Source organism: Wolffia australiana, chromosome 14 (assembly GCF_029677425.1).
Source record: "Wolffia australiana isolate 7733 chromosome 14, ASM2967742v1".
In the NCBI taxonomy this organism is placed as follows: domain Eukaryota; kingdom Viridiplantae; phylum Streptophyta; class Magnoliopsida; order Alismatales; family Araceae; genus Wolffia; species Wolffia australiana.
Window position 1 is genome coordinate 2384215 of NC_135848.1, and position 26687 is coordinate 2410901.

The 26687-nt window shown below is 43.4% G+C and overlaps 2 protein-coding genes across 3 annotated transcripts in view; one reads left to right on the plus strand and one right to left on the minus strand.

The window, feature by feature from the left end:
• RUS3 (root UVB sensitive protein (Protein of unknown function, DUF647)) overlaps positions 1–17524 on the plus strand; it is a 28931-nt gene extending 11407 nt beyond the window's left edge. For both annotated transcript variants that reach the window (XM_078585719.1, XM_078585720.1), the window contains 9 exons: positions 7144–7207; positions 14511–14594; positions 14951–15033; positions 15379–15508; positions 15625–15717; positions 15931–16063; positions 16196–16236; positions 16452–16639; positions 17237–17524. In XM_078585719.1, coding sequence (XP_078441845.1) covers positions 7144–7207; positions 14511–14594; positions 14951–15033; positions 15379–15508; positions 15625–15717; positions 15931–16063; positions 16196–16236; positions 16452–16639; positions 17237–17335 — 915 coding nt within the window. In that variant the 3' untranslated portion in view covers positions 17336–17524. The remainder of the gene's footprint in view (positions 1–7143; positions 7208–14510; positions 14595–14950; positions 15034–15378; positions 15509–15624; positions 15718–15930; positions 16064–16195; positions 16237–16451; positions 16640–17236) is intronic.
• Positions 17525–20291: 2767 nt separating this feature from the next.
• On the minus strand, positions 20292–26065 carry LOC144712353 (Cobalamin biosynthesis CobW-like protein). Its single transcript, XM_078586604.1, has 9 exons — positions 25893–26065; positions 25100–25317; positions 24723–24837; positions 22304–22393; positions 22008–22193; positions 21795–21911; positions 20965–21075; positions 20741–20819; positions 20292–20623 (listed from the first exon to the last, which is right to left on the minus strand). Exons 1-9 carry the CDS (start codon positions 26049–26051, stop codon positions 20562–20564), a joined length of 1137 nt encoding a protein of 378 aa, XP_078442730.1. The 5' UTR covers positions 26052–26065; the 3' UTR covers positions 20292–20561.
• Positions 26066–26687: the final 622 nt, after the last annotated feature.

The following is a 26687-nucleotide window of genomic DNA, read 5'->3' on the forward strand; positions in this document are numbered from 1 at the left end:
AGGATGAGGGAGGCTAGAAAGGCGGGAGAGGAGAGAAGGGGTACCTGACATGTGTGCAGAGGTTCCCGAGTCGATGATCCAGGAACCCGAAGGAGAGGCAAGAAGAGTAGTACCTGAGGTCGAGGCCGATGCAATATGGGAGGAATGAGAGCCCGTGGTACTCGAGGGATCCGTCGTAGCCCGAGTAGCAAGGAGGCGATCATATTCCTCCCTGGAGATGGTGAGGACATCCGAGGCCGACGAGGAGTCCGTCATGCTGGAGTTGGCAACCGGGCCGGGCTTGCCAAACTTCTGCCAGCATTTGTCGGAGCGATGTCCAAACTGCTGGCAGTGAATGCAGGGGGGGTAAGGTTTACCATCCCGACCGCGTCCCTTATCCCGACCATGACCACCGCTAGTCGATCCACGACCGCGAGGTCGGGTCTCCGAGGAGAGGGCGGTTGAGTTAGTCGACAAGGGAGTGGTAACGGGAATAGCGGACCCCGGGGAGCTAACCCGTAAAGCAGTGGAGAAGGCCTCACCCAAGGTCGGCAGAGTGGCAGAACTCAGAATGTTGCCGCGAGTCTGCGAGCCAAGGGTGGGGTCGATGCCCGCCAAAAAAAGGCCAACGGCGATCTCCTCGCGGTAGCGACGCTGCACATTGAGATCGGCTGTGTAGGGCTGATAAATCTCAAGCTGGTTGAGGAGGGAGCGCAGTGTGGCATAGAAATCCTGAAGAGGACGAGTACCCTGCCGAGCGCGAAACATCCCTTCCACTATCTCCACCGTCCGACCAATGTTGGAGCGATACCCGTACATGCGAGCCCATTCGTCCCAAATGGCCTTCGACGGAGAGATGAGCTGCATTGGCTCGGCGATGACCGGAATAGCCATCTTCAGGAGCCAAGAGGTGACCGCCTGATCTTGAGTGACCCAGGTGGCAAATCGAGGATCTTCAAGAGAAGGCGGGTCATCGGTGAGGTAGGAGAGGCGGCCATGAATCTCAAGAAATCGACGGAACCCCGCAGACCACGTAACATAGTTAGTGCCATCAAGGAGGGTCGTCGGCCCTTGAAGGCCGGTGATGAAGCTGTAGGAAGAGATGTAGGTTTCCGGATGTGTACCCGGAGACGGAGTCATCGGCGGCAGCAACGAGGAGCCGGAGGAATCAGCCGGACGCTCCATATCCGTCACATAAGCCGTTAGTTGCTAGGTCTGTGGGTGGCTGCATCATCCTCTGCACCCACTTAAACATCATCGCAAGGTTGGCCTCCTGGAAGGCACGAATCCCGAGGTCACCCTCCCGGAGATGTCTGCATATCGTATCCCACGATACCAAAGCCACGCCGCAGGCATCTCCATGGTTCGCCCCACGCCAGAAAAACCGCCTCCGGAGGGTATCAAGTCTGGCCCGAATCCCCGTCGGCATCCGGAAGATAGACATGTAGTAGGTGGGAATGGCCGCAAGCACCGACTTGATAAGGATCAGGCGTCCCCCCCGTGACAACGTGCGAGCCTTCCAACCCTCCAATCGTCGTTCAATCTGTTGATCTGAGTATTACAAGTCTTTATTTTCTCTCTCTTGTTAGCCCAGTAAGGGCCCTCCCTTCCTATAAAACCCTGTAATCTCTTTCATTTGCTATCAAGAATTGTTCTTTTCTTGTTTACATGGTATCAGAGCCCTAACCCTAACCCTAATCTGGGTTTCTTGGGCTCGACCTTGCGCTCCGATCTTCGGCGGTTCTCACGACCGCCTGATCTCGCGCTCCGGTCTCTCGTCGTCTCGCTCCGGGCCTCCCAGGCGCTCGCCGTTCTGACATCCGCCGTCCCAGCGTCTTCCGCTCCGGCGCCCACCGTCCCGGCCCGCGCCGCCTCGGCTCGCGCCCTCCCGGCTCGCGCCGCCCCGGCTCGCGCCGCCCGGCTCGCGCCGCCCGGCTCGCGCCCTCGGCTCGCGCCGCCTGGCTCGCGCCGCCCTGGCTCGCGCCGCCCGGCGACCAGCGTCCGGCGCTGCCGTCCAGCGACCGTCGTCCCGGCGCCCGCCGTCCCAGCTCCCGCCGTCCCAGCGCCCGCCGTCCCGGCGCCCGACGTCTCGGCACCCGCCGTCCCAGCTCCCACCGTCCCAGCTCCCGCCATCCTGGCGCCCGACGTCTCGGCGCCTGCAGTCCCGGCTTCTCGTCGTTCCGGCGCCTTCTGACTGTGGTCTACTCTGCTTTCATCATGACGAACCCGGCTGAAGCCCAGACCTCTACTGTTACGCCAGACTCGACGCCGGTATCTACGCCACATGCATCTGCGGTGCCTCTCGAGCCCGGGAATTGGTCGTCCTCCTCTGGACCATCCTCTTTGCCTCGGATGCCTCCGGATGGTATGTTTACTGGATTCAATCTCCTGCAATGGCGCCAGTACGTCCAGATAACTTTAAAAGGGCGTCTCATGGGCCATCTTCTAGAAGACGGACCTTCCCGGACCGATCCCAAGTATTATGACTGGCTGGACGTTGAGGGGGTAGTTCATCGTTGGCTCTTGGACAGTATTTCACCTAGTGTTAAAGGTGAATTCATGTCTCTAGAGTCGGCTCGGGCGGTCTGGGAAGCAGCACTTGAGAGCCACTCCAAGAAGCACAACATTGCGACTCTGTACGAATTGGTACATCGGGCCGCTAACCTGCGTCAAGGGGACCGGTCTATCATGGAGTACAGTACGGAGCTCATTTCGTTGTGGAATGAAATTGACTACTACATGCCGCCCGACCCCCATTCGGTGGACCGCCAATATACTCTTCAACTTCGGGTTTTCTAGTTTCTTATGGGACTGAACCCGGAATATGAAGTTGTACGGGCTCAGCTTATTCATCGGGAGACTAGTCCTACCTTCAAGGATGCGCTCCACAGTGTGCGGGTTGAAGAATCCTGCTTTCAGCAGGCCCAGAACTCGGCTTCGGCACTTGTAGCTCATTCCTCTTCGTCTGCACGCCCATCGTCGACTCCACCACCCGGCTCTTTGCCACGTGGTCCGGCGGCTCGGACGGAGGATTCTCCAAAGGGTGATCCTTCGCTGTTTTGCAATTACTGCAAGAAGCGAGGTCACTCTAAGGAGACGTGCTACAAGCTTCAACGGAAACGCGCACAACCGAGCAACCTTGCTGCAGCCGCCTCGTCCGTGCCCCCCCCGGGTCAAGTGCCTATGCTGTACGGTCTTCTCCCGACTAGTGCCTCGCCCGCTAGCTTCACTCCGGAAGAGATGGAGCGTCTACGCCGCTTGCTTGATCCTCCAGTCGTGGGCTCATGCTCCTTGGCCCACGCAGGTATGTCCACCAGTCTTCCCACACCTACATCCCCTCCTGGCCAGAGAGGTCTGAAAAGATATCCATGAGCACTGATACATTCTCAGCTGCTTCCATCGTCCCTTCGAGCAAAAATATGGTGTCATCCGCGTATTGCAGCAGCGGGATCCCTTGCTGGCATCTTGGAGATTGGAAACCCCGAAGTAAGCATCTGGCGCAGACTTGCTCTGTGCAAATCGCGAGTGTGTCGGCAGCTAGAATGAATAGAAGAGGTGCTAGCCTTGCTGAATGCCTCGTTGGGGATGGATCCACCTGCCCACTGGCTCACCATCTATCAATACCGAGAATGAGTGGGTCGTGACACAGAGTTTGACCCACTTGATCCACTCTGCTGGAAATCCTCTTCGTCGAAGTACGGCCCAAAGGAATCTCCAATCAAGGGAGTCATATGCCTCGGCGAAATCAATTTTCCAAAGAAATCCGGAGAACTTCTCCCTCTGCCAAGATGCTATCACTTCCCCAGCAATTACTGCACTGTCCGTCATTTGTCTTCCCGGAATAAACGCCGACTGGAAAGGGCTGATGAGGGCATCGAGCAGATCCCGGAGCTGATTGGCCAAGACCTTGGCTATAATCAGATAGATGGAGTTCGAGAGGGAGATGGGTCTGAAGTCCCCCACCTCAATCGCCCCGGGCCGCTTCGGAATGAGCTTGAGGTAGGAGCGATTAAACCGATCCATGATGCAGGACCCACTGTGAAATTTTGCAAGCATTTCCATAACCTCAGAGCCCACGGTGCCCCAAAATTCAGAAAAGTAGAAGACCGGGAGACCATCCGGGCCGGGGGCTCCTTCTGCATTCAGACCCGAGATGGCTCGACGAACCTCCTCCTCTGTGAATGGGGCCACCAAAGCTTGATGTCGATCTCGTGGTATACAGGTCGCGCCCTCCCCAGTCCATCGCCACTTATTCCGTGGCCCTCGTCTTGTCATGGCAAAGAAATGGCGTCTTAGGATGCCCCCAACTGCAGAGGGTTCTGAGAAGACCTCATTACCCTCTTGGATTTGATATATTTTATTTGCCCGCCTTCTTCCATTTGCCACCATATGGAAGTATTTTGTATTTGCGTCTCCCGATCTCAGCCACAGTTGTCTCGACCGTTGACGCCAGTCCATCTCCAGCTTCAGATCTTCCTCGCTGATGATGCTTCTTAGTGCCCGTCGTTGTACTGCCTCTTCACTTGAGAGCGGTCAAGATCCCTCGGTAGTGTCCAGGTTCTTGAGTTGATCGAGAGCAGTGCCGCTCCGACTAGTGCGGTCAGCTCTGATTTTCCTTCTTGCACCGATAAGGAATTGGTGGAGGCCCCACAATGTGCTTGCGATGTCCACAGGTCTCGGGCCCTCATTGGATGCGATTGCCCACCATTGGGCTAGATCGTCCCGAAACTTTGGCTCCCGCAACCACGATCTGTCCATCTTGAGGTAGGTGGCCTTGTAGTCCTTTTCCCCCGAGTGCCACGCAATCGGCGTGTGGTCAGAAAGAGGCCGAGGAAGAGCCCGGACGGCTGCCAGGTGGAATAGCTCCATGGTAATGGTACATTTACGAATTAGAAGGAAAGGGGTTTTGAGAAATATTACAAATAGAAAGAGGGATTATTTTTATAAATAATCAAAGATAACTATTTCTAATATTAAATTTTGGTGTATACAACCACCTGAAGCCAACTCCCTTCTTTCCTGGGGTAATGACGTCAGTTTCCTGGTGTGTTTTCTCTTTTGATGGTTCCATGTCTGCATCCATTGTTTTGTCCTCTCTTCTGCCGAGGGCTTATGCAAGATTACCTGGAATCAATGTAATTCTTTGAGTATTCACAGAGCCCTGGTGTTTTGGGCTCAATCAATCAAAGGAGAAATAATTGTCAAGTGAATAATCCTGACTCTCCGCGTCTGCAGACGTTCATCCCTGCACGAGGGCAGCCTACCTGAACTGAGTCCAGGCGTCGTCCATCCCGTCTGCTCGGCGGCGTCGTCAATCCTGCCACTCATCTATCTACTCTCTCTCTCTCTCTCTCTTCTTCTATCTTCTTCTTCATAATACACTCGAGACTATTTGGAATATCATTCATCTTTCAAGTTCAAATCACCACGTCGCAACGGCTAGTTTCATAGGTCAGATGACCATCAGCCCCCTAAATTTATGTTGTGATTTTGTTGGTGATAAGGGTGCTTCTGTAACCTGTATCTTGTCTCCCCACTCCTAATTAAGGAGTGGAAACCCTTTGTTGTCAAAATTTAGTTTGACCCATTATCTCTTACATTTTTCTGACTCCCAGGATGGCGAGAGGGGCTACCTTTCTGCTCTACCATCTCTCTCGCTTCCACATTCTCTCTTTTCTTTTTTCTCCGATTTATTTTATTTTATTTTTTTGACCTTCCTTTGAGGATTATCAGTTCTTTATTTTTTACAGTGGTGCCAGTGTACACCTGCTATTGCCCACTATCCGGTCCAACATGACAGGAGCAGATGCATTCAGATATACCGTTATTTCACAATAAAAAATTGTTGAAGGGGCTATCACAACAAGGGTTGTGGAGTCATATGACCAAGTGTCTGACATCTTTACTAAGGTTTGCCAGCAACTGCTATTGCCCACAATATGATCCAACATGACAGGAGCAAACACGTTCAGATATACCATCATTTCACAATAAAAAATTGTTGGAGGAGCTATTGCAACAAGGGTTGTGGAGTCTTATGACCAAGTTTCTGACATCTTTACTACGGTCTGCCTGCTCCACAATTTCAGAAGCTCATGTTAAATTTGGGTATAATTGACATCCACACCCAACTTTTGGGGGTTGGTGGTGGTCAGTAATCCTCCCCTTACATCTGATAAAGTCCCTCTAAGGAGCTCACATAAGAGTAAGAGGAGGAGACATCATCCCACACCTGCAACCTGAATCCACATGTGTCGTCTTCAAATAAGGCTGGAAGCGAGCCTCTCGCTATAAATTGAGGAGCTGCCAGAGGGGTTGCTTATTCTAGATAGCTGCAGTTGGCAGAAGTTGGAGATTCTCCATTATCATGATGGAGCACTGGCTTTGTTTGCCTTCAACAACGTCGTGAGGAGGCCGATCCTTTTCTGTAATCTTCCTTTGTCACATTATCGTGGAGATCACAATCTCATACACCTCACTGTCCTGGTATCGTTCTTCAGAGGATTTCCATGTTTGGAAACAAACTCATATTTTATTCTTATGATCAATTCTTGAAGTCTATAACTACTTGTATTGGGATATACTCAAGGTTTCTGCAATTCTTGAAAATTAGTGTCTGGGTATAGTTGTTACTGGTGAAGTGCAGGCTCATAACAATCTCCTTGTGTTGCTTTTCTTTTTCCTACCATTTGGCCACCTATCATGGGTCTTATGTTATAAGCAACCCATTTGTATTTTTCTTTACATATTTATTTCCCAGGTGATTAATAAGCTTGTTTATTGTTTTTATACTAATAAGTGGTATTTAAACCAGTAACTTATAAGTAAAGAAGTATCTCTTTGGTCAAAACCCAAGGGAAAGGAGAGACTCAAGACAGTACTGCTGGACAAAGTCAGGAGCTGAAAAATCTTCAGTAAAGTTTAACAGTTTATATTCTGAAATATTGAACCAATTTGGAATTCTATCATTATCCTTGATATCAAGATTTTCCTCTTTATTATGGCTATAATGGATATCCGTCATGTGTGATTTGCTTGGTACCATGTATAAGGAAATTTGTCGTATCGGTGAATTAAATGTTGCTCAATAATTCACATGCAGCCCAATTTTTTATTGTGGCATTCATCTTGTTTTTCTGATAATTCCACATTCTGTTTTTACAGGGTTCTAATCTGGACAGCCATGCCAAGATGTGGCGACTAATCGCTGATTTTATGAATGATATTGGTTTGCGATATTTTTCACTCTTTCTTCTTTCTATTATAGATTCATTTTATAGATTCATTTTGGGAAACTTTCATATTGCGGACTCTGTAAGATGAATGAGTTGAATATTTAAGAATGTGGAACATTGAAGAACACTGTTCTAGGGACTGAGATCTGCTATGTGCTTCTTATCATTAAAGATTTTATGCTACTGGAACTGAGAAGTATCAATCTCTTAATTGAGATCTGAGAAGTGCTAGGTGACAGATGACATCCTACATGGCAGATGAAATTGCCAGTACAACTGCCAGTAGGAGCTCAAATTTATCGGAAAATAATATCACAGCCAGAATCCTTCCAGGGTATATCACCGTTATTTCTGTAACTTTGTGCTTCTATTTACTTTAGTAGGGAGAGATTTTGACAGTAAAGGAAGTCAAAATTTTTAGAGTTGTCGTAGAGCAAGGTCTTCTCTAAGTGGCCTGGGTGATACTTGAAGTCTTCAAGTACAGCAAGCTGAGTTGATTCGGCCTTTTACGGAAGAAGTAAAGGAGGCTATTTTAGGCCTCAACAGTGCAGGATGCCAGGCCCAGACGGCCTGCCAGTTTTCTTCTACAAAGAGTTCTGGGAGCTGGCAAAATCTGATGTGATGGCCATGCTAGACGAGTTTCGACTAGGGTTAGGTAATATGGAAAAATTAAACAAGGCATATTTGTTCCTACTGCCAAAGCAGATTGGTGCGGAAAGAATTGAGGACTTTAGGCCAATCACCCTGTCCAACTCCATATACTTAATCGTCGCAAAGGTTTTGGCGAACAGGCTGAGAGAGGTGATCGGGGATCTCGTTGGACCCTCCTAATCAGCATTCATACCTGGTCGCTTACTGGTCGATAGCGCAGTTGCAGCAGGAGAGATATTAGCAGCATGGAAAAGGTATGGGACCAAAGGGTTTATGTGGAAGGTTGATTTTGCTAAGGTGTACGACACACTAGATTGGGGCTTTCTTTGGACATCAATGAAATGGAGGGGCTTCCCTAGTGAATGGATCAAGTGGTGAAAAGATGCATTACATCACATTCCTTTTCAGTGTTGGTGAACGGAAGGCCAGAAGGCGGGTGGGTACAACCACAAGGAGGGTTGAGACAAGGATGCCCTCTTGCACCCCTACTTCGTGTTAGCTGCGGACACACTTGCCACATGTATGAATCTAGCTTGCGCACATGGCCTCCTAAGGGGATACCAGACACCTAGCTTTCCAAAGGGGCTTCCCTATTGCAGTACGCAGATGACACCACCTTTTTTATAGAAGGCAGAGAGGAAGAAGCAAAAAAATTTTCGACAGTACTCGTCTTGTTCGCAGATTTCTCGGGTCTGCAAATCAAACGAGCCAAGTCAGCATTCGTGAGCAGTGGGCTATCTCAGGAGGAGACGCAGTGCAATGGGGCGCTAGGTACACCAATCGGCAGTCTTCCTATGCGATATTTGGGCTTGCCATTGACCAATTGGAGGTTGTTAAAAGCAGAATGGCAACCGGTGATAGAGAAAGTTGAAAGACGTCTAGAAGGTTGGAAAGCTAAGGTTCTATCTAGGGGGGCCGGTTGGTTCTACTGAAGTCAGTACTGTCAGCGATCCCCATCTTCTATCTCTCCACTCTCAAAATGCCAGTTGGCATTAGTCAAATATTAGGAAGCCTGATGAGACGATTCTTCTACAAAAGCGCAGAATCAGACCACAAGCAACATTTGGCATTGGTGGCATAGGACACGGTCTGCAGACCCACCAGTCAAGGAGGGCTAGGAGTCTTGCACTTACCAAGTATGAATATGGCATTACTAACTAAATGGGTGACAAGGCTCATGCAACCCAGTGAGGACCTCGTCATCCAGATGTTGCGAGATAGCTACGGTCAGGGTTTGAATTGGGAGGCTAAAACAACCCCAATCATAGGGGCGTCATCCTTCTAGCAAGGCCTTCGCCTACTTTTCTCCCAAGTTCATGAGTTTTACTCAGCAAGGCTAGGAGATGGCGCTCTATTTCGCTTTTGGGTAGACAAATCGGCACCATGTGGCCCCCTTTGTGATACATATCCGCGGTTATATGTGCTTGCCCGAAATCCTGAGGCTACAGTGGGCGAATGTTGGGACAACATTTGGAACCCGGTAATTGATGCCACTTTGTCAGACCAAAGAGTAGCTGAATTCATGGACATGCAGCAGGCCTTTCATCATATCTGACCATGTTTAGGAGCAAAGGACGGTTGGGTTTGGAATAATGCCCCCTTTTCAGTCAAAGAAGTCTATACAAGGATACGCCAAGTTAATGAGGACCAAACAACGATATCGACGTGCCAAGCTATATGGCACCTAAAAGCCCCCCTAAAGGTAAAGATCTTCGGTTGGCTACTGTACCGCAAGAGACTGGTGACTCGCGCCTTCCTGAAACGGTTGTACCCAGAGATACCAACGATTTGTATCTTTTGCACGCAAGGAGAAGACAACTGTGACCATCTGTTCTTTGCATGCCCTTTTTGCACGATCAACTTGGGCTACTCAAAAACATCTGGGACTCAATACGACATCAGCTGAGACCTTTTGGCAATCCATGCAAATAGATGGAAATAGACGAAAAGAGGAAAAGGGCCGTGCACTGACAGTGCTGTGGGGAATATGGCTACATCGAAACGATGTAGTTTTCAGGGGGAGGCAGGCCTCATTGGACGGACTCACCCATGAGGTCGACAACCTAATTGCGGCATGGTTCCCGCGAAGGGGGAATAGAGAGAGGAGTGGTGAAGCATGTATCACAAGGGCTCTAGGGCCCATGTACTTCTCGGGTGGTTACCGACTCGTCAGGTGACTGCCTTTTATTTGTTTCAAAAAAAAAAAAACTTGAAGTCTTCAAGTTATCTGTATCAGAGGATTGGTTATGTTATTTGGAATTCTGAGTTTGATTTTCCTTCATATATGCAACCTTTCTGCTCTAGTCCTGAGATTGTATCAGAATGCAATGTTTGAGGAATATTAGGGTGGAATAGGACCAATAGAGTAAAGACTATATCTAATAGCTGTGTAAGAAGTGGATGAACCCTTTTGAACATTACGATTGTCATGAAACCTGACCAGAAATCAGGTTGTAATGAAATACACATGAATGAGATTGATGTACCAACGACAACTTCCAGCCGTTCTGGTGGAAATCTGTTGACAGTCAAAGGTTCAGTCTCAGAGTGCCTAGGCAGGTCATCTCCAGAATCGTTCCACAAATTGCATATACCAGATAAAGTGAAGAGTGACTGCTAGAAGAAGAGAGATTGTACAAAGAAGAAGAGAAGTAGCAGGGGGGAGTATATTACTGATTGGGAAAGAAGCCCAAACTTACACCAGATATGTATTGGATCCACCATTACTGGTTGAATTCGTATCTGTAAACTAATAATGGTTAAATAGTCATTCATGAGTAGAAATATTAACTGAAGAATAGAGGAGCTTTTTTCCCTAGCAGAGTGCCACCAGAGAGAGACTATCGTGTCAGAAAAAAAACAAGGAATAAATCCCGCTCAGACTGTTTCATATGCCAGTGCAAAGTTGAAGTGGGCTTGGGCTTCACTTTGCATAAGTCATTTATTCCCACATGGGAATAAACCACTTAAAGAAAGATAGACTGTGAGCTACTTACATTTAATACGAACCTGCAAGTTCGTATCGGGGAGAAGATGGAGAGGGAGGGAGATGACACTAGGATGGTCGTCGGGGCAGGGACAGGGAGTGACGGGATGGACTTCGACATGATGAGAGGCAAGGCAGCGTGGAGGTCGCCTAGGAGAAGGTCTGACAGAATGGGCGTCACCGGAGGGAAGATAGTGGCAGGATGGACATCGCCGGGGAGCCAGACACATGTTGTGATACTTCTTGGCTGCCCTCAAGGGAGAACTATCCTATTTAAAGGAATTACATAAGGTTCAAATGACTTAAATGCCCCTATTGAGCTAAATGACTAAAGATACCTAGATACGTTTGGGTCGTATCAACATTACATGGGCCACATGCATCATTTAAGTAAATGAAACAGCAGACACTGGACAACATATCTTGTGGATTATTTGCTCCCATGATTTATGCCAACCAAGAAATATCAATGGTGGATGTGAATTCGGAAGACGCTTTTTGAGGCTCAATCCAGAGTTGCAGGTGTAGAAGAAAGGAAAAAGGCGAGCAGGTACTGGTGACACTTTGGGCCATAAGGTTGCATATGAAATGCGGTTCAGGAGAAGACGACTTCTACTGATCGGGCGATCCATGAGTTGGAGGAACTTTTGGTGGCCTGGTTTCCTCGAGTTGTGGATGGAGAGAGGAGGGTTTAACGTATTTGGAAAGACCGAGATTGGCCTGTAAGGCTCCACTGGTAGGGTCACCGACTCATCAGGTTATCCTCCCTTTTAATGGTTAAAAAAAATGAGCATAAAAGGGCAAATGTGTGGGCCACTAATGATTGGCGGGCCACTTACATCAGTTGGGAATAAAGAAACCTGAAGCAGGTGCACTAAGGGTGGCCTAGAAGCAACACAGATGCAGAAAGAAATAAAGTCACTTGGTAATTATTTGGTTATACAAAGGAGCTCGTGACATGCTGATTCTAAACATTTTAAATATGATATATATTCCTTATTTTGGCCCAAAACTCAACAACAAAAAAAATCCTTGTTCTGGCAAACGAACTGAACACCTATTTGTGGTGTTACACAAAGTGTTCAAGATGTAATTTTCCAAACAAATGCCACTGTTAACAATTCCTCCCAAAGTCTTTTGACCATCGTTTTTCAGCCAAAGGGCAGTTCTACAAGGAAAATGTATTGCCTATCTTGGCTTCAGCAACCCATAGATTCCTCCATTACCTAATTATTCAGGGCTATCAAAATTGGGTACTAATGCAGAGTTGTAGCGGGATATTCATCTGTTCCGAGAGCCATCTTCTGAATACTGTAAGAATACCCATTCCAGTGTTAAGACGGTACGCAATGAATAATTAAAAACTTAAGTCTATGTCATTAAATATTCACACCTAACTGATTTTCTCATTGTTGTATCACTCAAACAGATTCACCAGGGTTACATGTGGGTTGTGATTGTGACAAGTCATGCCTATTGCCCATTTCATTTTTTTTTTTTTGAAATAAGGATAGGGGAGATCACACAAAGTCGGTGACCTTCCCAGTGAGATAAAAATATAAACGATAAGTACATGAAGGGCCTAAAAAGCCGTCCAGGGCCTTGGCCTTGGGATTTTACACCATGCAACAGTAAAGCCCACAGCTGCCTGTATCACCGCTTCCGTTGATGCTTCCCGTTCGTTAAAGATGACTTCATTCCTGTGCAGCCATAGTGCCCATAGCACTGCGAAGGGTCGAACCTGTCCAGCTCGCCCCCTAGTTGCTCCATTTTGTAGTGACTCCCAAAACGCCACCTCTGATGAGATATCCACCCCCTTGTGTGGCTCACTGGTCCATACCGTTCGGGCAAAGGAACAATCAAAAAAGAGGTGAGCGCAATCCTCATCACCGTTTGTACACAGCACATAATGCCGAAGCTTCTGGGAGCCATCTCTTCCGAAAAACCTTCGTCACTATTCTTCGTCGGAGGAGCAGCCAACAGAATATTTTCACCTTAAGGGGAAAATTTTGTCTCCATATGGTGCGACATGCGTCAAGTATCCTCGGTTCCTCCCCTTCCTGTCTGCGGTTAAGCTTTGCATAAGCATCTCGAACAGAAAAGGATGCGCCTATCCACTTCCACCCATCCTGTGTCCCTCCTCGCGGGTGTAGGTGGATTATTGTTTGCAGCAACCTTGTATAGTCTTCCAGTCTTTGGTCGGATAAGGTGTCACCTAGGCATGGGGTCCATGTGCCATCCCAACACTCGCCCACTGTGGCCTGGGGGTTCCTTGCAAGGGCATACAAGCGTAGGAATTTTGTCTTCAATGTGCCCAGGGGGATCCATGCGTCTAGCCAAAACCGGAATGAAGTGCCATCTCCTAGCTTGGCTTCGAAGAAATCACGGACTTGAGGAAACACATACCTCAACCTTTGCCAAAATGCAGAGACTGCTTGGACTGGATATCCGCGAACTTCCCAATTCAAACTTGAGCCATACATGTCTTTCAAAACTAGTGTAGCCATCGATGTATCCTGTCCCATAAGTCTGTGCACCCACTTGGCCAGTAATGCTAGGTTGAGATCTTGTAATTTAAGAACTCCTAGTCCCCCCAAGCGAACTGGTCTAGAGCAGAGAGCTTCCTCCTCTTGCGATAATCCGAACCCGACAAAGGCTGATTTGGCACGGTTAATGTGTAGTCCTGAACAGTGTGAGAAAAGGTCAAGTAGGATGGATAGATTTTTGGCCTCCTCCTCTGCGCCCTCTATGAAAAAGGTGGTATCGTCTGCATATTGTAGAAGCGGAATACCTGCCGGGAAACTTGAGGTCCGAAAACCGTTTAGCAGACCATTGGAGCAAGCCTCCATTGTGCTTATGGAAAGGGCATCCACGGCCAAGACAAAAAGTAGCGGGGCTAGAGGGCATCCTTGTCTAACCCCTGTTGCGGTTGAATCCAACCTCCTTCGGGGCGTCCATTCACCAGCACCGCGAAAGAGTGGGATGTAATACATCTTTTCATCCATCCTACCCATTCGGCTGGAAAACCACGATGCCTTAGAGAGGCTCATAAGAATTCCCAGTCAAGGCAGTCGTATGCCTTTGCAAAATCGACTTTCCACATGAACCCTCTGACTTTCAATCTTTTCCATGCGGTCAAGATTTCTGATGCAACGACTGCACCATCAATCAGTTGTCTCCCAGGAATAAAGGCAGATTGAAAAGGACCTACCAAGTCGTTCTGGCCTTTATTGCCATGTTGATGTGAAGGTCTGTGAAACAACATTAGTAGCTATGGTCACGACAGTACAAAAAATGGAAGCAGTAAGTGATGTTCTGCGATGTCACAATTGCTTGGTGGCATGCCTTCCATGCAAGAGGCGCTATTGCATAAAATCTCTTGTAACTGGTGGAGATCCACCTGCCTTTTTTATTGAGTTGATCTTTCTACTGCAGTTTTCCCTCGCACTTTATCAGTACTTCTCGAGATCTTATCCCAAATAAGAACCTTCTTGCCAAATTGTCTGTCCAAATCTACAGAAAAAATCTGCAATATAGTATGTGCCATTTCGTACAACTTGAAGTGTGGTTTCTTGCTAATGTAGTCTTTCTTGTACCCCTCAAGATGTTATTGATTTCATTCCTAAAAGCATTTTACTAATTTCTCCGTTTTTGTGTAGGTATGTTGATGGACCTCATATCTCCATTGTGGCCATCTGCATTGATTCCTATTGTTTGCATTGGGAGCTTGTCACGATCATTCAGTATGCTGTTAAAAATCTGCAATTTAAGTTGCTGTAGAGATCTGTTCTTCATCATATTGGTGGAAAAGATAGTAAATAATCAGCATATGCCATTGCATTCTGAATTATTCAGAAGATCATGCTAAGGAAATAAGAGAAAGACAACATATGATATTTTCTAGTGCGAGAGGTTATTAAATATGGTATTCCTTAGTTTATCTCTACTGGATACAACAATGCCGACAAGATAAGCATTTGAAATATGAGAGTTGATCCTGCATTCCTTCTCAATCAGTTTTTTTATGAAAATTTGCGAGGTTTATCAGGAAAAAGACTGAATATGGCTTGTTTTGTTCTGATCTATTCATGTCTTTTAGCTGGTGTTGCCAGTGGAGCTACTAGAGCCGCTCTGACTCAACACTTCTCACTCCAGAACAACGCAGCTGATATTTCTGCCAAGGTCTCTTGGCAGTTTCCATTTTGTGACTTGCCAATTCAAGTGATCATTGAATGTTACGAATTTTTTTTGAAAAAAACATGAATGTTACAGAGTAAATGAAGATTCAGATGAAAGTGACTACGTGAAAGAATATTCAGACAGTTGATGCAGAAGAAAACAGTAGTCACCAGATAAACAATGAAAAAAAGAAAGAAATATGATCCTTTTGTTATAATCAGACCAGTCATTAAACCATTGTAATTACTAGAACATTTGTATTCTTATATTTATTTGGATCAATAGAGATTTTTTATTATATTTATTGCATTGTTTCAGTTCCAACAAAAAGTTTTGAAAAATATACAGGAAGGGAGCCAGGAGACTGTTGCAACAATGGTGGGGATGGCGCTGGGGATGCTTCTTGCTCAGTTTACTCGGGGCCAGCCATTTGTCATCTGGTTCTCATTTCTCTCCTTGACCATGTTTCATATGTTTGGTAAGTAGACCCCATCCAGTTCTTGAGTCTGATTTTTCTTCCAAGTTTTCCTGTATTACTAATGATGATTGGGATAATTTGGATTTTCTAAAATTTGTGAAAATTTCCGAGTATAGCAAACTACATGGCCGTCCGATGCCTCTCCTTGGTGACACTGAATGATGAGCGAAGCTGGCTGCTCCTGAAGCATTTCATGAAGACAGGAGAAGGTAATTTTCAAATACTTGGATTGATTCCCAAAGATGGCGGGGTTTGATCTCATTAAGGACTATCAACAGCTGTTTAATCGTTAAATTAAATCGATTAGATTTACCGATTATGTCACTGACAAGCTACTTCTGTTTTGACCCTTAGGAGTTTTCTTTTGGAGGACGAAATTATGTGCACATCTCTTGTATCTTAACTTCTTTCCCCCCTGGCAGCCCTGTCACCAAAGCAAGTCTCAGAACTGGAGCACGTTATCCCTCTTTGGAGTCTATGGAGTTTGGATTCAGACTTTCTCCACAAACGTATAAACTTGGGCATCAAAGTCTCCTCTTTGAGTCATTCTGATGCGTAATATGTCTCTTATTCTTCCTCAAGTTCTTAAATACTGAACCATCAGCCACTATCTATTTCATGCACTAACCCAAAAAGGTTATAGTTGCATTAATTGGGTGGTGTGTTCTTCAAATTTATGATGGACAGCATGGAACTCCTGACTTTGGCTTCTTCTCACTACAAAACTGGTAATTTTTATGATAAATAGCCTTTTGACCTTTTATCAAATAATTGACAATGAAAATGAGTTTGTAATGTCAAATTTTCCTTATTTTAAAGAAACTATATTTATTAATTTCGAATGATATCTCTCTGAAGGCGTAAATATTCATTTTTAATTTTCTCATTTTTAATTAAATATTCATTTTTAATTAGATTTTCCTCATTTTTTTTCCTATTTCAGAGAGATATCTTCTTCTGGAGAGAGATGGAAAGATCCGGGTTGTCATGCATAGACATTCAAGGCCTTCAGATACTCTGAAATCCTTCATTCACGCCCTTGTGCTTTCAGATCTCTCAAAAGGGACAAAATCTGCTCACGTGGAGAGTGTTCGTTGGATGAAAAAGCACTTCCCAGTATTTGTTGAGAAGGTACATCATTTTACTAAAACATCGTAGTCATTTGTGCTGAGTTGAATTCCTAAAACAAACTTAGATATCTGTCCCTGACTTTGAGGCTGCAGTCTGCTTTGCTGAAGCTAAGCTTCTCCATTGCCACGTAGCTTATACCTACTAGTACCTTGGGCTGCTTTTCTCCATTTGTCTGTATCTCTGCCCACTATTCTCTCTCTCTCTCTCTCTCTCTCTCCACTCACTTGCTCTCTGGGCCAATCTCTCTTTCAATGCTCGAGTGTGTGGTTTTTTGGCTTAGGTAGACTCCACTCTAGCTTAGATTTTTCCCATTAGCTACATATTCTTATACCATAAACTACAACTTATTGACATCCTATGTAGACATAAATATGATTATTGTGACGAAGCCCAACATGGCTTTGTAGAACTAACTCTTGGCATGACTACGTGGGTTCATCCCTATTTTCTAATTGAATATTATTCTATAAGAGAACTGCATATATCAAGTTTACATGAAGAAGAATGTCTGGACACACCCTATATCTCTCTACACTTATCAATGTTTTCTGTCAATATAGTGTGTCAATTCATCTTTTGTGTTTTCATGATCTTCAGCTTCAGCTGTCTGGATGGACAACAGAGAGACTACTCTGTCACTCGATCATCTGGAGGGCTGATTGGGTCATCGATGTCTCACTGGATAAGAATGAGTAAACAGAAGACGGTACGTCTGGAGTTTTTACTAGGCAGCTGATATCATTTTGGTATATCTTATGAATCTTCATCTGAATGTTACCGTCTCAATTCATCAGCAGACTCAGAAGAAGGTTACTAAGTAAATCTATGTAGTGACCAAAGAAACATATTTTTAAGTTAAAGAGTTCAACTAGTGATTTCCTGTTTTGAGATCAAGTGCAAGCTTGAAGAGCTGTTTAGAGGGTTCCTAAGATTGAACCTAGGTGCTTCTAAAAATAGAAAAAAATTTGTGAATACATATATTTTTCTCATATATTTATGATGTGGTGTTCAAGGGGAGGACTGCCTCAACAGACAACATTATTCAAGATGCCAAGTCTCTTGTGGCATAATGGTTTAGCAGGGGATGACCATTTTGGTCATGTGTAATCACTCGTCTATTTTAATAGCATCAGGTTGATCTTCCAGGATAATTTTTTTTCCTATATATACATATATACATATATATATATACATATATATATATGAAATTTCTTTCATTCTGTTGCATGCATTGACAACAAGAATGACAGCATTAATATCATTTTGAGGCATTGTGTTTGGTTCCAGGATATTTATCATGGTTTATATTTTTTATCCACCTATTAGATAATCTGAAATGTACATGACAAAATATCTCCACTGACAACAACCTCACATCGTAGAATTAGGCTGCCTCAAGCATGCACCTGTTCACTTTCCCACCAGGATGTTGCATGTTTAGTGACTGGTGGAGAAAATAGAAGTGTTGATAGTATCATTAAACTGTGCTTTGGTTAATAGGTGCTGAACTGTGTAGACAGGATTTAGTTTGTTATGTGCTTCAAATCTATAATATTCTTTTCTTTTTACTCAGAAATATTTTTTGAAAAACATTTAAGTGGGAGATATACGTTGTCATCTTAACATTCATACATGTTCTATTCACTCTATAAGTGAGAAAATATTTCCATAAAATGAAAATAATCAATATTTTATCTTCCACAATTGAAGATCAATAATTATTAACTCCAGTACTCATAATAAAGTCTAATTAATGTTAAGTTGCTCTTAAGTCGAGCTGCTAGTTGACGATGCTTAACGAGACTAATTTGATTAAAAATACCAAAAGCAGTTAACATCTTTTGAATGATAAATAAGAATTTCCTATTGAAATCCTAACTACTAAGCTCATATTCAAACTGATAAGCCTAACTGAAAATGTTATAAGAGATATATGAAGTTTTAACTGATAGGGAAGTATTCATACATGTGGTTTTAGATGAGCTATTTATGATTCACTTTTTTAATCTAAATAATATATATTTTTTCATGCTTAGAAGAGTTAGTTTAGATTGTTGATTACATCCTCACCACTGATAAGTAAACAACAATAAATTGCAAAATTGTAAAGATGACTAAACAAGAGAAATAGTGATTGTTTTTTACTATAACATGAGACTATGCCTTGATCTTAATGGTTCCAAAGAACTTAGTAGAGAATGTTAATTATGGAGTCTGACTGAAGAATTCCAGATGGGCTCATTTTCAACAAATATCCTCCGTAATCACTTTACGATGTGCATCTTTGACTAGTAGTGAAAATGTTTATGACATTTTCTTCCTTTTTCTCGAGTTCATTCTCTAGGATTCGCCTGCTTCTACCACTCGGTTCTCAACCGAGAAATCCGTATCTCCCTTGATCTTGAATACCCCCTCCTACTCACTCTGGTGCACTGACTTCTTTAATATCTTGTCAGAACCAGTGCAATCTGTTTATAATTTACCCCTGAGCCTCCTGCGATAAATTTGGACAGAAATCTAAGGTACATCCATAAATCTGAGTACTTTCCATAGGTAACTTAGGTGTTCATCAATTGTTTCCAGAATTCTGAAGCCAATTCAGAACCAGTAAAAGGGCATTCAATCAATAAATTTTCAATTTACTCAGCCTTTGGGACAAGCGGTCGCGAGTAGACACTAATCATTGGTCTTGGACCTCTCATGCAAACCCCAGCCTCCTAAGGAGTATTTCCACTATGGGCATTTTTTAAATGGCGAAAAACAGAACCTCAGGCCCGTCTCTCGTCACCACTCCCAGGGTGGCGTATTAGACGAAGAAAGTGAACATTACATAAAGTATGAGGGCTGTTTTTCGTAGAAGCACATGGCTCAGAAGAACAAGGTAATGGGAGCCCTCAAAGTAATATGGAAAAGTGAAAAGGAGGAAATACGGGTATAGCCAAGAAAGATGCGAAGCAACAAACCAGGGTTAATGTAGTTTTCATTTTTCCCCTTCTCTTATGCAGCCCTGCCATTAGAGGGCACAAAAAGAAGAATCAAGAAGTGAAGCCCCAGAGTAGTGTTAGTCATCCTCCCAGTCTCTTATTTCCTTAAGTCTCTCCCTCTATTGGTCATCTCTCTTAGTGATACTCTCCCTTCGATCGTCTCGACCTCTCCTCGTGGATTTCGCCCTTTTCCTGATCAATCATTTCCCTTCGTTTCGCTCCCTTCCTCGTTAGCACAAAGGAACACCGAGGTTTTTATTAACCCCAAGGAATAGTACTAGGTTCAGGGTGGATGCTTAAACACATTAATTATAAGGCCCACCCATTAATGGGAGGGTACATCTCACATGATTTCTCAGTGGATGTTACTGTTGCAACCTTCCCTTCTGTTGTTTATTGTTGCTCCTCACTCTCTGCCAGAGTTGATCAGAGAGTCTGATCTTGTTCTCTCTAAGCTGTTTTTTTTTCTTTAAAAAAAAAAGCTATAAAAATTTGAAACAAGAATTACATGGACCAAACTGAATCAACAGGAAAAAACAGGAAACAAAACCCTCTACTTTGTGAACGTTGCTGTCCAAGCTTTTTTTAGGCGGATTAAGTTATTTCTCCATCGAGAAACACAAAAAAAAAATGGATCTACGAAAGTAATGAATGACAAGAAGTCCAACTCACAAGTTTTAAACCATGACTGACTTGAATCATAATAAATTAGGAGATAAAGTGGTTGAGACGGAGAGAAATGACTAATTAACTAAGTATTGGGCCATCGGAGAATCAATCAGAATAAATACAACTGACCTGAATGTAGTGGATCTAACAAGCACTTCAAGCTAATCTCACTCTGAGTTTTTCTCTCTGCTGCAGGATTGATGTGGGATACGTTTCCTTTTTTGAACCAATCTTGCAATCAAGCGTTTCATTCTCTGAAGTGTCCAGACTCAAGATAGAACTGCGCAGTCGGCAAGAGATTGCTTCAAAGAATTTTCATTTAAGTTATGGCCTGCAAAAAGAAGGTCAAGATACAATGTGAATTAGACGATTTCGCAAAAAAAAATTAAAAATAAAAACGTAAAACCCAACGGCAAAGAGTTTCATTCCCCAAGATAAGAACCCTTGCCTATGAAGACTAGCCTGCTCATCTTCTCTCCATCTTTCCATGCTCTGAGAGGGATGATCTCAAAGAGCTCCCTCACAGCCTGGAAAAGAAGAAATTGGTGAGAAGCAACTTCTGATAAAAACAAGACAAGCATTTGCTCAGAAAAAAATTCAGCAAATTTCCATTGATTTATGTTGTAATTAAAGTTAAATTGCATTTCAGTAGAGAGCATCTGTGAGGAATACCTGCAGCGTATGAAGCTTATCAGAATCGTGGACATTCAAAATCCCTTTACAGCGGTAGATGTCCATGTCTGATGCTTTCTCCCAAAGAATTATCTCCAGCCATGAATAAACCTGTCGATAAAGATCCACAGAGAAGTCCAGGTCAAAGAAATACAACGAAACTCTCCATTTCTCAGATTCTTTTTCCAGTCTAGTTTCAGATGTCTGCATTCGTAGGGTTGGCAGACAATGCCGAATTTTTCACTGTTATTGTTATCCCCAAATCTCATCGTCGTCATCGTCATCATCATTCAAGCTTGGGCTTGAGGAAAAGACAATTCAACATCAACAGACGGCTGATGATGACTAAGAGGATGATGGCTCTTGGAAACCCCATGATGATTACATGATATATGGCTTGGAAACTGATGGATGATGTGATGACGACGACGATGATTATTCATCAGGACCTGATAAATGACGATTTTATTTTGAAAACTAATTGGGAAGATCACCCAAGAGTGGCGATCAACCCAGGTATAATGGTATAATTGATGAATGACGATGATGATGGTGGATCTTGAAAACCACATGACAACAATGATGATGATGATGTCTTCATTGCCCTCATCATTGTCCACTTATTGCCATCATCATTGACAAGCTGAAGCCTACTACCTCGTTATCTATTAAGCATGGAAATCTAGAACAGTAATTAGAACATTATTCTTGATACAAAATAATTTTCGAAAACAACAGAATTCAGACCACATCGAAAACAAATTTAAACGAATTTTTTAGAGATAATTTCAGAATCAGTCATGAAGATAAGTATGTTCATGAGACCGAACCTTTTTCAAGTCGAGTGGACGTTCTTCACAAAGACATAATGTACGGATGCTGTAATCGTGAATTGGCGAGGCCAACAACTTACTACTTTCCATGAGCGCTTCCAAATGCGTTATATGCTGCAAAACGATCGTTTTTTAACACGAGAAAAGTGAACCTATGAAAATGACACTTTACACTGCTTCTGTAAATTTCAAATGAGATATTTGACTGACTGCTGCATCATAAGCCTGGCGTTCGAATAGCTTTGATAGATCGACTTGGCATCGTACTGAATGGATGATTGTAGCGAGTGAGTTTATGCTACAAAGATCTTTCTCTAAATCTTTAAGATATTCTGACATAGAAAGTCCAAATTCATCTGAAGAAATCAAATCAACCTTGTTAAGAAGTATGATATCCTGCCGATTAAGGGAGAAAAAATAGTCAAAAGATGATGCCCATAAAAATCAATTTCTGCAATTAGAAGAAGTAAAATGTATACCCAGAGAGGCAGTCAATGAGTACATACCGCATAGGCAATTTGGGTATATGCTTCTGGGAAGGAAGATGAGAAACGATATTCATCTATCTGCTGTCTGAGATTTCTAGCGTCAACTACCTGCAGAGGGTCCAGGATGAATTCCAGAGTGAGAGGAGCTCCCATTGGACTAGCAAATACAGAGTTTTCAGGGTTTAAGACAAGATTTTAGACACATGAGTCATAGAGAAGCATTTTAAGTAAATACTTGAACAAGTATGACTTCACATTTACTAACGGATACAAGTAGGTTTTGCCTGTCCCAACACCGACATTGGATGGTGATAAATGGATATCGGTATCATAGTACAGTAATGATATCTGGTTTATACAATATCAGCATCGGATATTGGATAGCAGAACTGTGGCAACTAATATTGGCATCCCATAGTTTTTTTTCTATTTGGATGCAAAATTGTAAATTCGATCGAAGAAACTATATTTCTTATTTATAAATTATATGTATACAATTATAAATTCTTAAATTGTATTTTTTGAGAAAATACGTTCTCAAAAATAATATGGATGGCGCGACAACCTAGTCAGCAGCCATGTCAAAAGGCGATGGCCAGATCAGCTGGGACTATGTCTGCTTGCCAGGCTGATCAGTGGCCGAATCTAAGAAGCACCCAAAGAGCAGTCCAAAAAACAACAACTCGTAAGCCATCCCTCAACTTCAACGCAGCTAAAAGTGGCTGGCTCATAGGCACGGGAGAGCAGTAGCCAGGTAAACCTGTAACCTGAGAATAAGAATCCATGAATTCCTATATCTGCTAATAAGATGACATCCAATATCTGCTACAATAACAGTATTCATCAAATATCCAATATCGGCATCTGTTCCACCTTTTTGGGATATCATATATTGTTAGGGCCGATATGAGATATGGGGACCGATAGGCGAACCCTGGCATCTATGATTAGGTAAGTGACCTAAAGTAAAGTATTTTAGAACTCAGGATTTACAACTGACAGGTAAGATTTTAAAGTCTTAAATAGGGTCTGTCATCCCTGACGAGATAATGAGAGGATGAAGATGAGTAATTGTTAGTGAGATACTACTCCTCATGGGCTAATGGGCCCTGTCCTATAAGCCCATTAGCCCTATTATCATTCTCTCTCTCTCTTAGGGTATATATACCCTCCTATGTACTCTCTTAGAGTTTATGTCATTACTTCCTCTCTCAATCAACCTCCTCCAACCCATTCTAGGGTTTGTCAGTAATCATCATTACCTTTTGCCCAAAAGCAAGGATGAGAAATGAGGGCAACAATGACAAAATCGTTATCATCATTACCTTTTGCCCTTGGCTTGGGACGATTATGAAGAGTCAGCATCACCATTATCATCTTGGCGGCTGATGATGATGAAGACTATGATGATGATGCTAAAAGGATGAATGGGGGAGAGAGAGAGAGAAAGATAGAAAGAAGAAATAAAGAGGAAAAAAAAGATAGACGAGGGTGAGAGAAAGAAAAAGAGAGGAAGAGAGAAGAGAGTAGCTGTCACTTGCGGTTATATTACAAAATAATACGACATCCAAATTTTTCATAAATTTTCGCCCCCTGATAGGATCTTAGGGGTAATTTCGTCATGTTAGCCCACAAGGGCGTTTTAGTCAGTTACTATGATGTATTTCCCTTTAAATAGGGATGCCCTCCCTTTAGGAGGGCAGCCAAGAAGAAGATAGAAGAAGTGTTCTTGTCCCGTCCCTCTCCTCGTCTAGGTCTGGTTTCTCTCTCTCCTTCTACGATCCCCGTCCTCGCGGTCGTCTCCACTTCACCGCGTCTTCAGGCGGCTCGTCCCCGGCCAATGCCTACCCCCCCAGCTCGGCCTTCCCCCGAACATTCCCGTTCTCCTCTCTACCCCGGGAACTTCTACCTTACCTCGTCCTCCAACCTCCGTCCGATACGAACCTAGATCAAGGTTCGTATCACCCCCTCATCATTGTCATCCAGTTCTCAGTGGTTGTCATCCATGCATCATTCATTGATGATGATATGGGAGCATTTTGACATCGACAAAATAGCCATTCACCTCCAACCCTCGTCTTAAGTTTGAAATTTAGAATTAAGCGTTGAACCATGAAGGTTTAAGGGCAAAGGTTGAGGGTCGTCTGCCAGCTTTCTGCACTGTAATGTTTTTGCGTTGTCTTAAGATTTTCTGCAGAGTATTTTTTTTGCTTAAAGTGTGATGTTTAATATCTTATTTTAGGATAATAGTTCAGCCTTCAGAAACCTGAATCTGTGAAAGATATAATAAAAAAAATGAATATTTTGACTTGGCTGTCGTTCAAAATGTAACATATTATAAAGTTTGGGACGCATAGAAATAAAAAAACAATTTAGAACTATAACAAAACGAGATTGAAATGAATTGAGTAGTTAGATTCGTTAAGTATAAACTCACCGTGATTATTGAATCTAGCTTCACTGCTGACTCCAATTGATCATCGAGCCAGAGTATAGATGCCAATGGAGCGGGATTGGCTAATCCTGTGGTCTCCACCAGTATATGATCGAGCCTGGGCGTTTAAAAGATCAATATGTTACTTAAATATAAAAATTAGTAAATATTACTAAAAAACATTAGAAAGATAATCCATAGATCGTCAAACAATCGACGAAAACCATGAGGTTATGCTGAAGCATCGAGCAGTCAAGAAACATAACTAAAGGCCAAAGTGAATTTGAAAAGCTTAAAAGAAAGTGCATCACATGGTTTGCTCTAAGAAAAAAGAAATTCAAAAGCAGAGATGTAGTTACAGGAAGAAGAGGGATCCTTACCTCTCCTTCCTCCCTACGAGCTGTTCCAACGCTTGAACTAGACTGTGCTTCACGGTACAACAGACACAACCATTGGCTAGCTCGACCCACTCCTCAACGATAGCCCCACCTTCCCCTTCGTTGATCATTGCTCTCTCTACCCCGATTTCCTCGCCAAATTCGTTGAGAATTACGGCAATCCGTTTCCCATGTTGTCCATTCAATACGTAATTGACTAACTGATGTAAAAAACAAGAAGCAGGAAGCACTTTCAGAATCAGCAATTTTTATGTATGTTCAAGAAACATGAGATATCACTGAAATGCAACCAATAAGGTAAAAATTTGAGAAGAGAATGGCGATGAGGTCAGGAACATAGTTCCTGATCTTTCAATCAACACAGAAAAGAGTAATTCCAGAACAATATCTCTCAACATAACCAATTGAATTGGATCCAGAAACATGAATGAATTCAGAAAATTCATTTTCGCTCGAGAACATGAAATACAAAAAGAAACATAAAACCAAACAATTTCATACAAAAATGGCGCGGAAGACCAGAAAATCGCTCATGATCCTTCATTCGGTCTACATTCACATGTTTCTCTAGAATATAAGCATCAATCCGGCTGCCGCCGTATACATTACCAACTACATCCTTACAAAAATGAACATGATCCGACTATAAACCACGCCGCTACAGTAATCACCACCAATCATTTGAATAACTCAGTGGAAGAAAATCACAAACCGTGCGAGGATAATCCAGATAATACACATAAGAGCGCGATAAAATCATACGAAATGGCCTCACAGTGGATTTTCCGGCGCCGAGGTACCCGGTGATGATGGTGACTCCAACTGGAATGCTAGCTTCAGTCGCCGATTGTAGAAGTTCTGAAGATTTCTCTGAACGATTCTTCTCTTGTTCGATCGGAATCGCAAGAGGCGGAATCTCCTCGTCGTCTTCCATGGTTTAGAAGGAAGTAACAACCTTATAGTGTAAAACAGAGAGGTTGTTATATAGGAGCTGATTTTGTAAATATTATTTTTAAAAAATGTTCAGATTTTGGGGAAAATTGGAAACAAATGTAACCTTACTTTAGAAAATATCAACCCTTTCTACAGAAATCCACAGGTATAGTGCAGGGACGCGGACGGATCAGTTTTTTCGTCCAAGGACGAGAAAATCGACCCGTCCAGGGGAATGTACGAATAGGTGTCTGATATCAGATATCGGATATCGGATGATATCCGTCCAATAGGTGAAGACGGATATCAAATGGGCAAGGACGAGAAGGATATCCTATACCGGATATCGGACTTCGATATCCGGATATCGATATCCGGTATCAAAAGAAAAAATCAATATTTATAATCATTTTAGATACTTATGCTAACAACGCCATGTGTTTTTAACATGTATTACTTCATTTAATATATAGAGCCTAAACTTTTGAACTTTCTTCCATATGGTATAACAAGATTCGAAGTTTAACATTAACTCCGAATCCTCTTGTCCCATATGGAAGAAAACAGAAATTCTGAGATGTATATATTAAACGAGGTAGGATATATATTAAATGATCTAATTATATTTTAATAAATA